At 41.0% G+C, this 17321-nt stretch overlaps 1 protein-coding gene across 1 annotated transcript in view; it reads right to left on the reverse strand.

Annotated features, from left to right (window-relative positions):
- STK17A (serine/threonine kinase 17a) overlaps window positions 1-16959 on the reverse strand; it is a 36430-nt gene extending 19471 nt beyond the window's left edge. The window contains exons 1-2 of the mRNA XM_035026499.1: window positions 16754-16959; window positions 5329-5541 (exon numbers count right to left, since the gene is read on the reverse strand). Coding sequence (XP_034882390.1) covers window positions 5329-5541; window positions 16754-16959 — 419 coding nt within the window. The remainder of the gene's footprint in view (window positions 1-5328; window positions 5542-16753) is intronic.
- Window positions 16960-17321: the final 362 nt, after the last annotated feature.

A 17321-nucleotide genomic window follows, 5' to 3' on the forward strand; every position in this document is an offset into this window, starting at 1 on the left:
TGTACCCATCCTTGCTTTAACGTAAGGGTTTCCTTTGTTTTCCCAACAAGTTAAGTAGTTTACATAAGCACAGAATATGAAGTATAAAACTACAGTTTTCTGAAAATTTCCAAGGATGTATTTCAAATGAGACTATTAAAGAAGCTGCAAAGGCTAGCCTAGCCTTCAGTGACCAGCAAGACTTGCACACCCTCTGATACAGTCTGCAATCATCCCAGTTTACATCTGCTTAAATGTAAGCTTGACCCCATTAACTGTCATATTAATGAGTAGAACTAAACAAAATTATCCTAAAGAACAGTGTGCAACATTTAAAAGCATCTGTTAAGTACTGTTAACAGGAAGTATAAGAACATTACCAACCACTTCACATGAAGTATCTTTCTTCACATAGAAGCCAGAGAAATGCTACAAGTTTTGTTGTGCCCTATCTTTTAGCTACAGCAAGACTTCCACGGTTGTATTATAGTATATTTACTTTAGTGCTTATTTTCCACTACACAGACATGTGTTGGCAAAGATGTGGAGAAAAGGGAATCCTTGGGCACTGCTAGTGGGAATGTAGAGTGGTGCAGCCAGTACGGAAAACAGTATGGGGGCGCCTGGGTGGCTCAGTCCGGTAAGCGTCTGCCTTCGGCTCAGGTCATAATCCCAGGGTTCTGGGATAGAGTCCTGCATGGGGCTCCCTGCTCAGTGGGGAGCCTGCTTCTCCCTCTCCTTCTATTGCTCCCCCTGCTTTTGCTCTCTTGCTCTGTCAAATAAGTAAAATCTTTAAAAAAGAAAACAGTATGGAGTTCATCGAAGAATTAAGAACAGAACTTCCATATGATCTAGCAATCCCACTTCTGGTATATATACAAAAGAAATGAAAACAGAATCTCAAAAAGATTTACACTCCCATGTTCACTGAAGCATTAATCACAATAGCCAAGATATGAAAACACCTAAGCGTCCATGAATGGATGAATGGAAGAATGGACAAAGAAGAAGTTATACATATAATGGGATATTATTCAGCCACAGAAACATATTCCACTTACATGTGGAATCTAAAAAAGCAAAGCTCCTAGCAACAGAGACTAGAATGGTGGTTACCAGTGGGTGGGGAGGTGGAGGAAAAGGAGAGATACTGGTCAAAGGGAACAAACTTCCAGTTACAAGACAAGTAAATTCTGGAGATTTAATGTACAGCAGAGTGGTGATAGTTAATAATACTATATTATATACTTGAAAGTTGCTAAGAGAGTAAATCTTAAATGTTCTTACCACACACACACACACACACACACAAAGTAATTATATGACCTGATGCAGGTGTTAAGCTAATGCTCTGGTGGTAATCATTACACAATACATAACTTACAAAATGCTTTATGTCAACTATATCTCAATAAAGCTAGAAAAAATTTTAAAAATAAAACAAATAATGTATATAAAGCATATAAATAATTTACATAAAGCTGGCTGAAAGACTTAGCATAGTGCCTGGCACACAGTAAATTCTTAACACGAATATTATACTTTGTGTTCCCACAGCAACTAGCAAGCATTTCTAGTAAACACCAACACTGCTGCAATCATTCTTCTCTCCTTCACTAAACCTGTAGCACCTGGAAGGAAGAGGCTATGCTGTTTTTACTTTTATACCACCAGCACCTATTAGCACCTAGTGCATATGGAGGATACTTAAGTGTATGTGAAATGCATTAGTGACACGGTCAACATAAACCTGCCTGTTTCCCTAACAATAATCTATGGATGTGGCCAAGAATTTTGATATCTCAGTATCTAAAAATTTATTTCTAAGACTTTACCTTCCAACAAAAAGTAGAACACATTTTTAGCCAAATCATATTGATCTGTGGTTCTAAAACCATGATCACTGAATCAAAAGAAGCCACCAAAGATTTCTAAGCAAGGGAATAGTATCACCACATCTACGTCTTAGTTACCTAACAGAAGCCTGCGGAACATCCTAGAATTGAAGCCAGGGTGATCAGCCAAGAAGCTACTGAGAGTCCATGGGAGAGACGATGAGGACCCAAAACAGAGGAGAAACAGCAAGTACCAAGAAAAAGGGATGCAGGGGTGAGGCTTACGTGGAAGACTTGGTAATTTATTATATACATGCTTTTAAAGGAGATAAGGGAAATGAGGATAGAGTCAAGGTTTCTAGCCTGAGCTATGAAATTAATGGGGTAACAATGGAAATGGGGAACAAGAGAAAAACAGGCATTATCAGGGCAATGCAGGAGTGCACACATATTGATCCTGAATTGATAATGATGTGTGGTTGGATACAGAGATACGCAGTAGGCAGTTAGAACTTAGAAGGTCCAAGGTTGGAGACAAAGATTTGGAAAAAATCACATGTAAATAATAGCTGAAGCCACAAACATAAATTGTTATCAGAGTAAATGTACAGAATATAAATATATGACAAGAACAACACTAAGGAACTCTGGGGAGCACTTGTGTTCATACAGTAGAAGCAGGGTAAAAGGCTGTGACAGATTTAAAAAAAAAAAAGAGGACCCTGAAAGCCAAGAAAGGACATCATTTCAAGAAAGGTATAATAAAGTGTTTAGAGAGAGTGAGAAGTGGAGTGAACACTAAAAAGAGGAGACAGATTTTGGCAAATGGTTTGAGAAGAGCAGGTGCGGCAGAATGAGAGTAATGGCGGATGCATGGAACAGCGAAGAACAAAATGGACTAGAAGGTGAGGAAAGCTGTAAAGTCAGCCTGCTCCTTTAAAAAGTACAGCAGTAAAGGAAAGAGCAAGCCAGGACCATGGTTTAAAGACAGTCAAAGCTGAGGAAAAGGAATTTTAGGATAAGAGAGACAGCAACACTGGAAGACAAAGGAAAAGAACCGCCTTGGAAGAGGGGCTGAAGAGCTGACAGAGGTCAGCGAACTGATTTAAAGACAAAACAATGGCCCTAGAAAAGGAAGGAAGAGAATTAAAGAGCCCAAGTTAAGGTCTCAGCCTCAGAGTTAAGCAGTGGAAACTTCGAACAAAAGGGAAAGGGTGAAGGATGCCAAGGGAGGGTGCCTGCTGGTAGGTATCTGAGAAAAGATGGAAAGTGGTGATGTAGGAAGTGTGTTAAAAGTTTTGAGTAGATCCTGGCAGGGGAGGCGGGGGGTGGGGGGTGGGGGTGGGGACGACACATTAAAAGAATGAGAGATTAGGTAAAGAATGACCCAACGACAGCGAAAGCCCATCTGAGGACCCTTCACGCTTGTAACAAGCAGGTCAAAGATGACACAAATCTTCCCCGAGTGTGCAGGAGGAAGCACAGGCTGGGGTTCCAAACTGGCCAAAGGACTTGCCGAGGAAGACTAGGAGGAAGAAGGAAATAATGCGAGGTGCTGGCGAGAGGTCAGCCAAACTAACTACTGAAGAAGAAAGGGAATCACGGGAAAGAAAAAAGGCAGGGGCTGGCTGAAAGACAGGGGACCTGAGAAGAGCTCAGGATTAAAGGCTGAAGAGCAGGTTTGGTGAGAACAGGAGAGGAATCTGGTCAGAGAATAATACTTCACAAAGTCTTTTCTAGAATCAACTTCTAATTCTGCCTTGATCCTCTCCAAAACAAACTGGAAACCAAAAACCTAGGTAGGCAGGGCATTTATATATGAGATTCCTAAACCAGCTTTTTTTTTTTTTCTAAGTTGGAAAACAACTTTATTCAGGTATGATCCACATATACTACATTTGTTACCCATCCCATTTTTAATATTTTTCCGATTATAATTAAAAATACCCTGTGTGAAACACTTTTGTACTTCTCACTGTTCACGTTTTATAATTCCTTTAGAAGGGATTCCTAGAAGTGAAATTATGGAATTAAAATTTATGAACACGATGCTCTTGAGTTAATTATCAAGAGGAAACCACTATTTTAGCCATCCAGAATTTGCTTTCTACAAATTTTTAAATTTTTTAAAAACAACACTACACATTTTTTAACTTTTTTCTTTTTAACAATATTAAAAAAAAAATCCATGTCGAAACATTTGGATCCACCTTAGCTTTTTTTAAATGACTGCACAGTAATTCACTTTGTGACATTATCACTTACTTAACCAACCAACCCCTCTCTATTGAACAATTAGGTTATTTCTTTTTTGCTACATTAAAAAAAAAAATTCACTAAATATTTTCTAACACATCTTTGCCCAACTGCCTGATTATTGCCTTGTGAAAAAATATGTAAGTGAAATTGCTGGATTAAAGAGTGTTGTGGGTTGTTTTTTTTTTTTAAGTTTTTGATACATAACTCCAGTCTGTCCTCCAGGAAAGTTGCACCAATGAATACTCCCACCTGTAGTATAAATCTGATGGTTCAGCCCATGAATATCATTTTCTCTTTATGATTTTTGCCACTCTTATAAGGGGAAATTGAAAACTTATTTTCAAATTTACATTATAAAAATCGTAAGAATCAATATTTTTCATGTACATATAGGCCATTTATATATACGTATGTCTATGTGGAATTTCTCTTCATATCTGTTAAAAAGAAAAGCACAGGCCCAAAATGGTATCACTTAGACCAAATCCCCAAACTGGGGCTTAATTAATACCTACGCTCACTGCAGTTTCAACCGCCCCCAGAAGTGTAAGTCTTAACCAGTCAGTCAGAAAATTTCTGACCAACATCAGTGAGGAATCTCACATGGGCCCTCTCCATCCCCCCAAAAGAAGATGAGGTAATCCCACCTAGTAAGACCCCCTGCCCTTCCCACAAGGGAAGGCGATCTTGCCTGAAACAATCCTTTCTTTTCTTTTGCTAATAGCTTTTTGCCACACCCTCCTTCCTAGAAAAACTGTCCATTTTGTACAACTCCCTGGAGCTGCCCTCCGCTAGAGGAAAACAGGATTTCTTAAGAGGAAAAAACTTCATTTTCCAAAGCTGTTTCCTACACACTCTCTACTTACTCAAATGAAAACATGGTATGAATCAAAACAATCGTTTCTGAAAGAAGGGAGATTAACAACTCAGACTATATGAACATGTAAGGGATTGTAACATGTCTCTTATTTTAGTATTACCGTGTTACCACTTACTTTCTGAAGAATGCCTCTAATAAGAACATAAGAGAACTTTACTGTCAGAAGGATTTCATTAAAGAATGAAAATAAAAAGTCTAATATACATGCATTCTTATTAATCTGGTGTTTTCCGAATTAAAAAGAGAAACACATGAAAAAGTTCTGGAAAGTCTTCAGATTTCCAGAGCCAGGCTGCAACAACATATCACAGATGACTAGCATCCTATGAAGTGTGGACTATCAAACAAACTTTATCTAAGGAAAACAATACTTACTATTCCAGAACTAAGATCATTTCTGATGGAGTTTCATAGACTTCATGTAAATTAATGACCCATGGATTGTCCTGTGCTAGTTCAAGAACTGCAATCTCATGAATTATTTCCATCCGACAATCTTGACCTTTTCTTCTTTTTCTCATGAACTTTGCTGCAAATTCTTTTCCAGAATCTTTCTTTATACATTTCCTCACCACTGCAAATTTCCCCCTAGAATTAAACAAAAACATTCACTGTTAAACTCGACAACTTTCTAGAAATGGTAAATTTTAATAAAATTTCCAAATATTCATCAGTGGATATTCAAATTTAGACCATAATTCAAACACAAATGCAGCACTATCACTTAGGAATTTAATAGGTACATCTATAACCAAATAAAATGTAACTGGTAAACCTGCAAAATTCCTTCTGAATAGAGAATAACCAAATATTAAAGTCAATATTTTTTGCAGTTATACATAAACTTTTTTTTTTACACATTTATACAGAAGAATGATTTAAATCTTGAAAACAGGCATTTGACTTGTTAAGAGAAACTGGTTATCAGAATTCCTAAAAGAACTGAATTGACTCTAATACTAGATCGCCTTTCAAAACTATAAAAGTTAGGGATCTCATTTATGTATTTCAACTACAGCATCAGCTGGAAAGGTCTAGTTTTCCTATAAAGACAGATACAACAAGCATTATTTTGATACACTACACTATCATTTGTTATTAAACTAATAAGTGAGTCACAGGGGAGTCAGTATAACAAACTAAGCAAATTAAGGCTATGAGCTCTAGAATTAGATGTGAGTTTGAATCCCACAAATAGTTCTGCAGCTCACTTGGGCAATTCATTTAACATTTTTAAATCTCATCGTCCTTATCTGTAAAAGAGGACACCCCAGAATCCACTTCATAGGGTTGTGTGAGAATTCAAGTATATAATACATATCAATTGCTTAACATGGGACTTGCCACATAAGTGCTAAATGAAATATTATTAATCAAACAAATCATTAATTTGCAATAGTCATCACCCAAAAATACCCAATCTTTAAGTTGGAAGGCAGCTTAGAAATCAGTTTGGTTTTTTTTTATTCTTATGTTAATCCCCATACATTACATCATTAGTTTTAGATGTAGTGTCCCATGATTCATTGTTTGTGCATAACACCCAGTGCTCCATGCAGAATGTGCCCTCCTCAACACCCACCACCAGGCTAACCCATCCTCCCACCTCCCTCCCCTCTAGAACCCTGTTTGTTTTTCAGAGTCCATCGTCTCTCATGGTTCGTCTACCCCTCCGATTTCCCCCGCTTCATTCTTCCCCTCCCGCTACCTTCTTCTTTTTTTTTTCTTAACATATATTGCATTATTTGTTTCAGAGGTACAGATCTGAGATTCAACAGTCTTGCACAATTCACAGCGCTTACCAGAGCACATACCCTCCCCAGGGTCTATCACCCAGCCACCCCATCCCTCCCACCCCACCCCCCACTCCAGCAACCCTCAGTTTGTTTCCTGAGATTAAGAATTCCTTATATCAGTGAGGTCATATGATACATGTCTTTCTCTGATTGACTTATTTCGCTCAGCATAACACCCTCCAGTTCCATCCATGTCATTGCAAATGGCGAGATCTCATTCCTTTTGATGGCTGCATAATATTCCATGGTACATATATACCACATCTTCTTTATCCATTCATCTGTCGATGGACATCTTGGCTCTTTCCACAGTTTGGCTATTGTGGACATTGCTGCTATAAACATCGGGGTGCACGTACCCCTTCGGATCCCTACTTTTGTATCTTTGGGGTAAATACCCAGTAGTGCAATTGCTGGATCGTCTGGGTGCATATTATTTTAATACGATTTTCATTACAAGCCTAAAGTGAAGGGCTGTGAAGTCTGGGCCTTTTGCTGAGCAGTACACAAAGACCTTTCTCTTCCAAATACCAATCTGTCAGGTATTGACCGAAGCTAAGGATCTGGTAACTGCCACTCCCTCGTCCCATTTTTTTTTTTTTTAAGATTTTTATTTATTTAACAGAGAGAGAGAGCACAAGTAAGCAGAGCGGCAGGCAGAGGGAGAGGGAGAAGCAGGCTCTCCACTGAGCAGGGAGTCCGATGCAGGGCTCGATCCCAGGACCCTGGGATCATGACCTGAGCCGAAGGCAGCCGCTTAACCGACCGAGCCACCCAGGTGCTCCTCCCATTTTTTTTTTTTTTTTAAGATTTTATTTATTTGAGAGAGAGGGAGAGAGAAAGTACAAGTGGGGAGGGGGGAGGGGCAGGACCCAGGACCCTGGGATCATGACCTGAGCCAAAGGCAGACGCTTAACCGACTGAGTCACCCAGGTGCCCCTCCTTTTTCCAATTTCAATCATTCCTCATCCCCATGAAGGTTTTGAACACTTTGTCATTATTACAGCTCATCAGAACTGCTGATAAGATTGTGTCAACCAAATCTGAAGCAACTCCCCCAAGTATAATCAGATCAAAGGGTTACATCATTATTATTTTGTTGATCTTGGTACAATACAACCTAATATTTGCTTTTAAAAAAAACCTGACAGGTTTTTCATATTTCATATTGAGCTGGTAAATAAACCATCTAGATCTTTTTCCTTTTGAATTTTTTCAAGCCAGCATCCTCATATTTTTAAAATACGGTTTTTGTTTCTTTGGTTTTTTAAGACTTATTTGAGAAAGAGAGAGAGAGAGAGAGAGAGAGAGTGCACAGGGAAGGGGCAGAGGGAGAGGGAGAGGGAATTCCAAGCAGACTCCACACTGAGCACAGAGTGCTACACGATGCTTAATCCCACCATCCTGAGATCACGACCTGAGCAGAAACCAAGAGTTGCACGCTTAACCAACTGAGTCATCCAGGTGCCCCAATTTTTAAAATGTTTTAAAAAAATTAAAAGCAAGGCTTTCATGTTCTGTTAAATTTTAATTTTTAGGTTCGGACCCAGCATTCTAGACTACTAATGTAATTTTGATTACTAATTCTTCCTTCCTAGCTACTGTTAACCATAAATATATTTTTCATGCACTCTATACTTTTGTAACCACACTAATAAAAATGTTAAAGGATATATCCTTAGGCATATCTGTGAACATAGTTACTCACATTAGTAACAATCTACCTAACAGCACCCTTGTTCAGATCAAAGTTCTTCTTGTTCACAAAAATGTGAAAGACTCCTATAGATGCTTAGAGGGATTAAATCATAAACCTATTCATCGCAGACTAATGCCTTTTATTTTACCCCACAAAATCATTAGACTAATATCTCCATCAAGTTTTAAAAGGTTCCTAACGACCACTGGGTTCTTTTGAGAACAAAAATCACAGATATTAAAAGAATCAGGGGCGCCTGGGTGGCTCAGTCAGTTAAGCGTCTGCCTTCAGCTCAGGTCATGATCTCAGGGTCCTGGGATCAAGCCCCACATTGGGCTCCCCTGCTCAGTAGGGAGTCTGCTTCTCCCTCTCCCTCTGCCCCTCACTTTTGCTTGCTCTCTCTTTCTCTCAAATAAATAAAATCTTTTTTTAAAAAATAAAAGGATCAAATTATTAATATGTCAGAAGTTTCAAAAGAAGAGAAAAAAAGAGGAAGTTTCATTTATAAAAAACTGACCAACATATCTAATTGACAGCAAGCATGTTCCTGGTAAATTAGAAATGACTCCGCTGAACTGCTTTCAAAATATTCCCCCATCAAACACACAAATGTTTACTGTTCACACACTTAACATTCCAGGCAATACAGTACTCTGCACTAAGTAAAATACTACTTAATATCTGGCCTGAATGCGTATTTTTGAAAAGATGGGAAGACAAATGACTCAAAAGAGAAAGGGATTCATACACATTGCAAACCTACAAACTCTGGGAGCCCTTGTTACAGAAAAGCTATTGCTAAACTCAGGAACCAGAGACAAATACAGGAAAGAGCCCCATACTTATTAATTCAACATCTGGGGCCATACAACCATTTCTTAGGGTCATCAGCACAATTCCCCTGGCTCTCCACCCACACCAATGACTACTACTCTTAACACCGCCTTTGTTTTTGTGGAAGCACTCCTCACAGTTTTAGGTTTATTCTTTCTTTCCACCCTGTCATGCACTGTATTGGGAGTCAGCAAACTTTTCTGTAGAGGGGCAGATAGCAAATATTTTCAGTCTTGCTGGTCTCTGTCGCCACTAGGCAAGTCTGCTTTGTAAAATGAAAGCAGAGACAAAAGGTAAATGAATGGGTGGATCTGGGTTTTAAAAAACAAAACAAAGCTTTATGGACACTGAAATATGAATTTCATATAATTTCCATGTTATTAAACATTACTCTTCTGATCTTTTCAGCCATTTACCAATATAAAAATCATTCTGTATAGCTCATGAGCCTTACAAAAATAGGTGGCCAGCAGCAGTCTGTCAACCCCTGCCTTATCCCACGCCGAAGCAAGTCGTCCATCATTCTGATACCGAAACTGACAGCAAGAGCAGCAGATCATGATGGTTTTGAGGAAACTTGCATTGCCTTCATCTCTAAGTGACTGGTGCAATGGGCGGAGAACGCTTGAAACTGCTCAAGACTCCAAAGGAGATGAAAAGAGATTTCTGAAACTGTTCCTTCTGTAGAGCAACAGAGTATTCAAGGGGCCGAGTCTAAATTCCACACCCCACAAGGATTCCAATATGCATGTTTTACCACAGCTTCAGGGCAAAAATCCTGATTGTATCTAAACCCTGAATTTTAGGTTACTCAGGCAAAAACATAAAGTTTTCTCCAGACACTAGTGGCCACAGTCAATATACAGACTTGAGGCTGATGAGGTTCAAAGGGCATAAGATGTTTGTTTAACATCTACTTTCTTTACTGATTTAGCCAAAATTCTTCCTGGACTACACAGTTATTACATTTTTCTGAGTTCTTCATCCATTTCACAAAAATCTATAGTTCACTATTACACACTAAACTGACAACTCAGGTCTGCATTAAACAGTTTTGGGGGGGATATCAAAAATCAATTTCAGAACTACTCAATGATAATACATTGCAGAGCAGTGGGAAAGTAAGATATATCAACAAATAAGAGGAAGAACATCTGAGTTAGACCCAACAGTCCAAGTCTCCTAAGAACAAAGACTAGATTTTAGTCATCTTCGCATTGCCAAGGCCCAACTTATAAAGCTTAGGAAGGTGTGGTGAGCATCTTTAAGAAGTATGACATGCTAAGGAGTTTGGGCTTTCTCAGGGTAAAAATGGGTACTTGTTAGAATTTTTAAAATAATTGTTTTTAAAAGATAATTCTGATAGTGTTATGAAGAATATATTGCAAAATCTTAACTAGAAACTAGGGAAACCCATAAAATAATTCAGGGTAGTGGGTCTCAACCAAAACAGCAGTGTAGAGGCTACGAAAAGATGATGCATTTAAAAGAGGGTCAAGGTTCATTAGCACTCCTTGGCAGATGGAATTTTAGGCAGAGATGAGGGGAAAAGGGAAAAGTAGAAGCAGAGGATGACTTGTAGTACTGGATAAATGTGGTACCATCAACTGACAGACTGATTATAAGAACGGTAACAAGTTTGGATGGGTTTATACATGTATTATATTGTTTAAATTGGTCTGACATAGTACAATTTGCTGCACTATGCCTGTCTCCCTAGCTAGGCTATGAGTTCCCTAGCTAGACCTCACTTATCATTCATCTTTGTATCTCCATAGTGCCCCGCACATGGCCGGTGCTCAAAAAGGATATCAGATAAGCACCCTGAATATATACAACTGTTCCTGTTATCTAGTAAGTTAAAGTTCTATGGCAACTTAACCTCATGAAGTTTAATATTTTAACCACATCACACTACTTGCTATTCACTCTTTCACTGAATTTTTCGGCCACTGTGCTTATTTGTATTATTGCCAATGGCTGGAGGAGTATCTTTCATCACTACTACTGAAATTCCATCCATTCCTTAAGGCTCAGCTCAAATGTTATTTTCCCCATAAAACTTTCCCATGTGACATGTCACCCTGTTGATAAAGGGAGTAGTGACTGATTTGTTACATTTGAGAATAACTGCCAGATCCTAGCAAAGTGCCTTACATGCTTATAACATTTACTTAAGAGCACCAGAGTGTTATTAAATATAAGACCTTCCATGCAAGAAAGACCTAGAACAGATTTTACCTGTCTTCCTTACCTCTGAGAGGAAAACAGCAAAACCCAAAATATCTGTTGACCCTAAGTGTAAAAATCAGTAAGTCCATCAGATCAGCTATCAGCATGAGTGACAAGAACAGGCAGGGCTTTAAAAGACAGACTATTCTGAATTCTGGCTAGTAACTGCATAATCTTAGGCAATTTACTCAACCTTTCTGAGCCTGAATTCCTCGTCTGTAAGATTAGGTTGATGGCACTTACCCTTGCAAGAAGACAGTAAATACTAAAAAAATTACATCTCTACAGCATATAGCATTCAGCAAATGATCAGTAATCAGTAGCTATTTTTATTGTTTGAGGCACAAACTTCAGATCTATGATAATGACAGTAATTTGTAAAAAAGAATCCTAGAACAGAGGAGTTTTGAAGGTGGTCTAACTTGAACTCTCTACCTGATGCAAAATTTCCCTCAATATATGTAGTTCCTTCTTCTTCACCTGAATAAGTAAATCAATGGCTATAGCTACTTAGCTTTCTAATGCACTTGGTTCAATAATCCGATTTTATAAAATTGTTACATATAGCTTTATAAAGAGGCTGAAACTCATTAAATCCTTAAGTTTATGTATTTTATTTTTTTATACTTGATCTTAGCCCAAAGGCTGAGAAGCGATTGTATTTTATTTTTTTTAAAGATTTTGAGAGATGGCGTGCACGCATGTGGGCGTGCGCACAAATGGGGGGAGGGGCAGAGGGAGAGGGTGATATAGACTCCCCGCTGAGTGGACAGCCTGATGCAGGGCTCCATCCCAGGACCCTGGGATCATGACCTGAGCCAAAGGCAGACACTTAACTGACTGAGCCACCCAGGCACACCAAGTTTATGTATATTTTAAATTAAGATTTAAATAAGTCCCAACTTTTCAAAATTAAAACAGTTGACTCAATGAATTATCTGCCTTAGAACTTCCTAAGTAACCCTATTGCTGAACCACAAACATAGCCAATTTTTTTTTAATCCAAAAATACCAGATTACACACAACTGTTGGTAAATACTCTTCAAAGAAATCTTAAATAATATCCATCCTAAAACAAGGCAATTTCTACATGGACAATATTACTTACCAAGGGTCTTATTTATTTTTTTAAATTTATTTATATGAGAGAGAGGGTGGGGGGCTGGGGGGGTGGGCAGAGGAAGAGGAGCGAGAGAATCCTCAAGCAGACGCCCCACTGAGCGTAGCGCCCTATGCAGGGCTGGATCTCAAGACCCTGAGATCATGACCTGAGTGGAAATCAAGAGTCAGCAGCTCAACCGTCTGAGCCAACCACATGCCCCAGAAGGGTCTTAATTTCCAAAGAAACTATGAATTACAATTTATGACACATGCTCAAGTAGTTGTAAGGTACAAAAACCTGAGGCCATTATTTACAGCCATGAATCCAGGTAAAGAACATACAGTTCCTGAAATATACCTGCCCTCCTTCAGCTTGAACATTCTCTTATTGTCTGATAAAAATCCTTCCTTGTTCCTGTTACTCTCAACTGCTCTGAAGAGAAAGAGATGAAACATCCCTATCTACCAAAAGGCCCAACTGAAGAGGCAACTATAGGACACAGAAGTTTCATAGGGTTTGTCCCAACATGGAACTCATGTCCTCTCATAAAAACTATGAGAAATTGCTTCAGCTACAAGACAGACTGCAGATTATTCTTTGAGAAGTATCTGACATATAATAGAAAGGATTTCAAAGAGTTCCAGCTCAGCAGTCTTTCATAAGACTCAATCAATCTCTGCCTTGGTTTTCTCATTGAAAGTGGGACTTCCCAGGGCCACCTGGGTGGCTCAGTCAGTTAAGTGTCTGCCTTAGGCTCAGGTCAGGATCCCAGGGTCTTGGGATTGAGCCTCATGTCCAGCTCCCTGATCAGCTGGGAGCCTGCTTCTTCCTCTCCCTCTGCAGCTCCCCCTGCTTGAGCTCTCTCAATACATAAATAAAATCTTAAAAAAAGAGAGAGAGAGAGAGAGAGAAAGAAAATGGGACTCCCCAAACATGCATTTGAGGAGAATTAAATAATACATGTGAAAGCACTTGTATAACTGTAAAGTATTTATGAAATACTCGTTCAGCAGAGAATTCATATTTTTTTGTCTCATACGGAAATTCAACTATCAGCACGTAATAATTTAGCAAACAAAAGATGCTCTTTTGGCTTTAAAAATCCTTTTTTTCTTAAGATAAAGTTTATATATGCATTAAAAAATGTTTAAGTTGAGTACTAGATAATGAAAACACATGTAAAGCAAATCAGTCAATGTGAAATTAGTATTATTTTAAATTTCTAGAAACATTTTTGTTCCTGTACTTTCAAACTCAAGGGAAATCAACATTATGAAAAAATTCTCAGAACCCAAGGTCATGTCTCCCGTACCTATAATCATTAATGTGGTTTACACTGGCACTTATCCTGACTCAAAGAAAGGTAACAAGCTTTAGGAATAACAAGTCAAGCTTCAAGCAAAAGAAAATTTTACATCACATATTTACCCACATTTAAGTTGCTATGGACCTGCTGGAGACATGAAAGAATATGACATGACATTTCTTAAAAATAATCAACCTCACATCCTGTCATTACTATAGAACCAAAATTGACCATTTCAAAAATTCTCTTCAACCATTTCACTGAAAGCTTTCATTTTTCTATAAGATAAAATAATGGTAACTTCTTAAAGAACTCAGTTTCTTCATTTGAACAGTTAGCTCTTCACACCTCTTCAACATTTTTGACTAAATGAAAGGCCACAGAATATAACAAATAGATCTTCTGTTTTTCCTACTACATCATTAGAATGTAACATAGGTAATTTTGTAAATTCTATATCAGAGTGAGATCAATTAGTTATATGAGAAATGCAACCACAGTTCGTAGTTGGAAAAAAAGAACTTTCTTATTACAGAAAAGGTTATGAATAAACTACTATGTCAGAACCGTAATATACAGGCAAAATTTATAAACCTTCAACAAAGACTGCTAATAACACAAACAGAACTTTTGCTTCCTAAGAGTTCTAAATAGTTCCTGTGTGTTTTGCAATGAGATTTCATCACTTTTGCCACAGATAGAAGCATAAGGTTGTACAGATTTTCTTATTTTTGCTTTCTGGTTACATGTAAAAGAACATTTACTGTTAAACAAGGAGTTGTATTTTTGGAGTGCTCCCCCTAAGAAAGGCACAGCCTTAATGCTATAGATGTGTTCTATTTAATTCTCTCCACAACTATGAGACAATAAATGGTTAGGTAAGTTACTCAAGTACTAGTAAGTAGAGAACTAAGATTCAGCCAGAGCCTGACTCCAAAGCCCATGGTTTTCACCACTGCATTAAACTTCTCCGTGCCCCCCCACCCCCGCCCCGCAAAAGGAACCAAAAAGAAACAAGTACATTAATTTTGTTTTCAGTTTTAGGCTCTTATATCAAGTAGCTATCTAATTGCATTGTTATGCTGCTTCAGGAGTTATTATTTTTGTAAGCAAATTTATGTAAGCATATAAATATATGTAACATATATGTAAAAGATGAAACAAATACCTACAGGCAAGTGAATTTTATAATAGATAAAAACAAGAATTGAAAAGAACATTCCCGGAGGAATTAGTATCAACACCTGGTAGGGTATAAATCAGTTTTTTCAGATCAAATCATTATTATTATAAACTCTACAAGACAGTGCTTGCCACCTGAAGATATTTCAGCTTTGTAAGACCAGTTTTCCTTTTGTGGAATGAAGCCAGACAACCAAATAACAGACAGTCTTAGTTGTCCTTTTTCGAGAGATCAGGGCTACTGCAGAATGTCTGGAATTTCGATGATTTAGAATACCTAGCTGAGTCAGTAGCTCTCTAGGCCTTCTTGGTCATATTTAGATTGTATACAGATCGAGTTAATTAGTGCCCACTATAGGGAAGCGTATCTTGTTCTGAAAGATATTTTTCCTTTCGTTAACATTTGGAGTAAGTGTGACACGTTTAAGGTAGGTTCCCCTCCAAAAAAATAAACAAACAAAACACCAACCCCTATTTCTAAAAGCCAGCTTAATACACAGAGAGCATTTTTAATACTGTTTGCAACCAATGTTACAAGACCCTCCTTTTCCAAGACCCCAGATGAAGGCAGTCATAACTGCCAGGCCCGTTCCCCATTATTTTGCAGCCCTGACAACTGTTTGCGACCACAGCTAACCTTCACTGGATGCTACGTGCCAGGCCCCGCAGCATGGGCTTTTCGGGCAGGTCAGCTGCACGACACCCCCATGAGATAGGTAGGCACTGTCATTGTACTGATTTTATAGGTGAGAAACATGAGGCTGGGGAGTCGAAGGCACCCACCCGAAGGCACACAGAGCAAGCAGGCCGGGCTTATGCGCTCGCGTCCGACTCCAAAACCGGTGCTTCGGACTTCTCCTCCCAACTGCTCGTAAGGAAAAGGGGAGTCAGTCCCCCAACCCCTATCGCTCTACCACCCCTCTTCAACATGCTAACTGTAAAGGAGCCAAACTGCCTTTGCCTTTTACAGTTTTACAGAGACCAAATGAAGGGCGGCGTGGGGAGGAGAGGACAAGGGCCAGCTCACAGCAGAGTAGAAGGAGCGATGCAAGGGCCAAGAGCCTCCGAATAAAGCCAGTCTGAACGTGAGCCCCAGACACCTAAATATTTTAGAACTAAAACCGCGCAAAACCAAGAAACCGAAAATGAAGTCGGCCCAAGGCTGAGAAGTTCACACAGCACTGCGGCAACGGAAGCTGTCACGCCTGATGTTCTCCCTTCTTGCAGCCAGAGGAGGCGGCGGAGAACACACGCGCCTCGAAGGGCCAAGCTGCCTCTGCAGCTCCGGGTTTCCTTCGGACTCACTAGCTCGGGGAATACAGGCAGCTTGGCTCACACGCCCCCCGCGCTACCCTGCCGTGTAAAAACCTCAGAGGCTGAAAGGGCCTTACGGGCTCGGTAACCCGCCGTTGGGGACTTCCTCACACCCGCCGCCAAGTGAAAGCCACACGCCGGGGAGCGCCTCGCCGGCTCTGGGAACAAGCCCCGGCGCGCGGAGGGCTGGCTGGTGCGACTCGGCCGCCCCGATCGCCGCCCGCACCCACGTTTGTGCCAAGTCACCGCGCGCGCCACCGGCCCGGCCCCGCCACCCCCACCGCGCTCGCCCGCCTCCGGCACTTATCGGCCGCCGGTCCCCCGCCCCCCTCACCTGCCCAGCTCTCGGCCCGGGCTCAGGCTGTAGCCGTCCTGGAAGGGCTCGGTGCGCACGGCCGTGCGGATCTCCGTCAGCAGCCCGCGGGCCTGAGGTGGGGGCGGCGGCCGGCGCGGCGCGCCCAGACTCCTGCCCGCCCGGCCCGACCCGGAGGCGGCGGCCGAGGGGGGGCCGCGGCTGCCGGGCTTCTCCAGGGGGATCATGGTGGACAGGCACGCTTCCTTTCCGGCCGCTCCGCTCGCTCCCAGCTGCGGGCGGGTAACGGTCCCACCTGCGGCTGCCTCGCGCGGCTCCAAAAGCTTCCAGGAACCCGCTCTCCCCCTCGGCGCGCTTAAACTGCGGCGCGCGGACTCCCGGCGTCCCGCCCCGCGCCCCGCCCCGCGCCCCGCCCCGCGCCCCGCCCCGCGTCCCGCCCCACGCCCCGTCCCACGTCCCGCCCCACGCCCCGCCCCACGCCCCGCCCCACGTCCCGCCCCACTCCCTGGCCCTGCCCTGCCCCACGCCCCGCCCCATGTCCCGCCCCACGCCCCGCCCCACGTCCCGCCCCACGCCCCGTCCCACGTCC

Source organism: Mirounga leonina, unplaced genomic scaffold (genome assembly GCF_011800145.1).
Source record: "Mirounga leonina isolate KUSES-001 unplaced genomic scaffold, KU_Mleo_1.0 Mir_199, whole genome shotgun sequence".
NCBI classification, from domain to species: Eukaryota; Metazoa; Chordata; class Mammalia; order Carnivora; family Phocidae; genus Mirounga; species Mirounga leonina.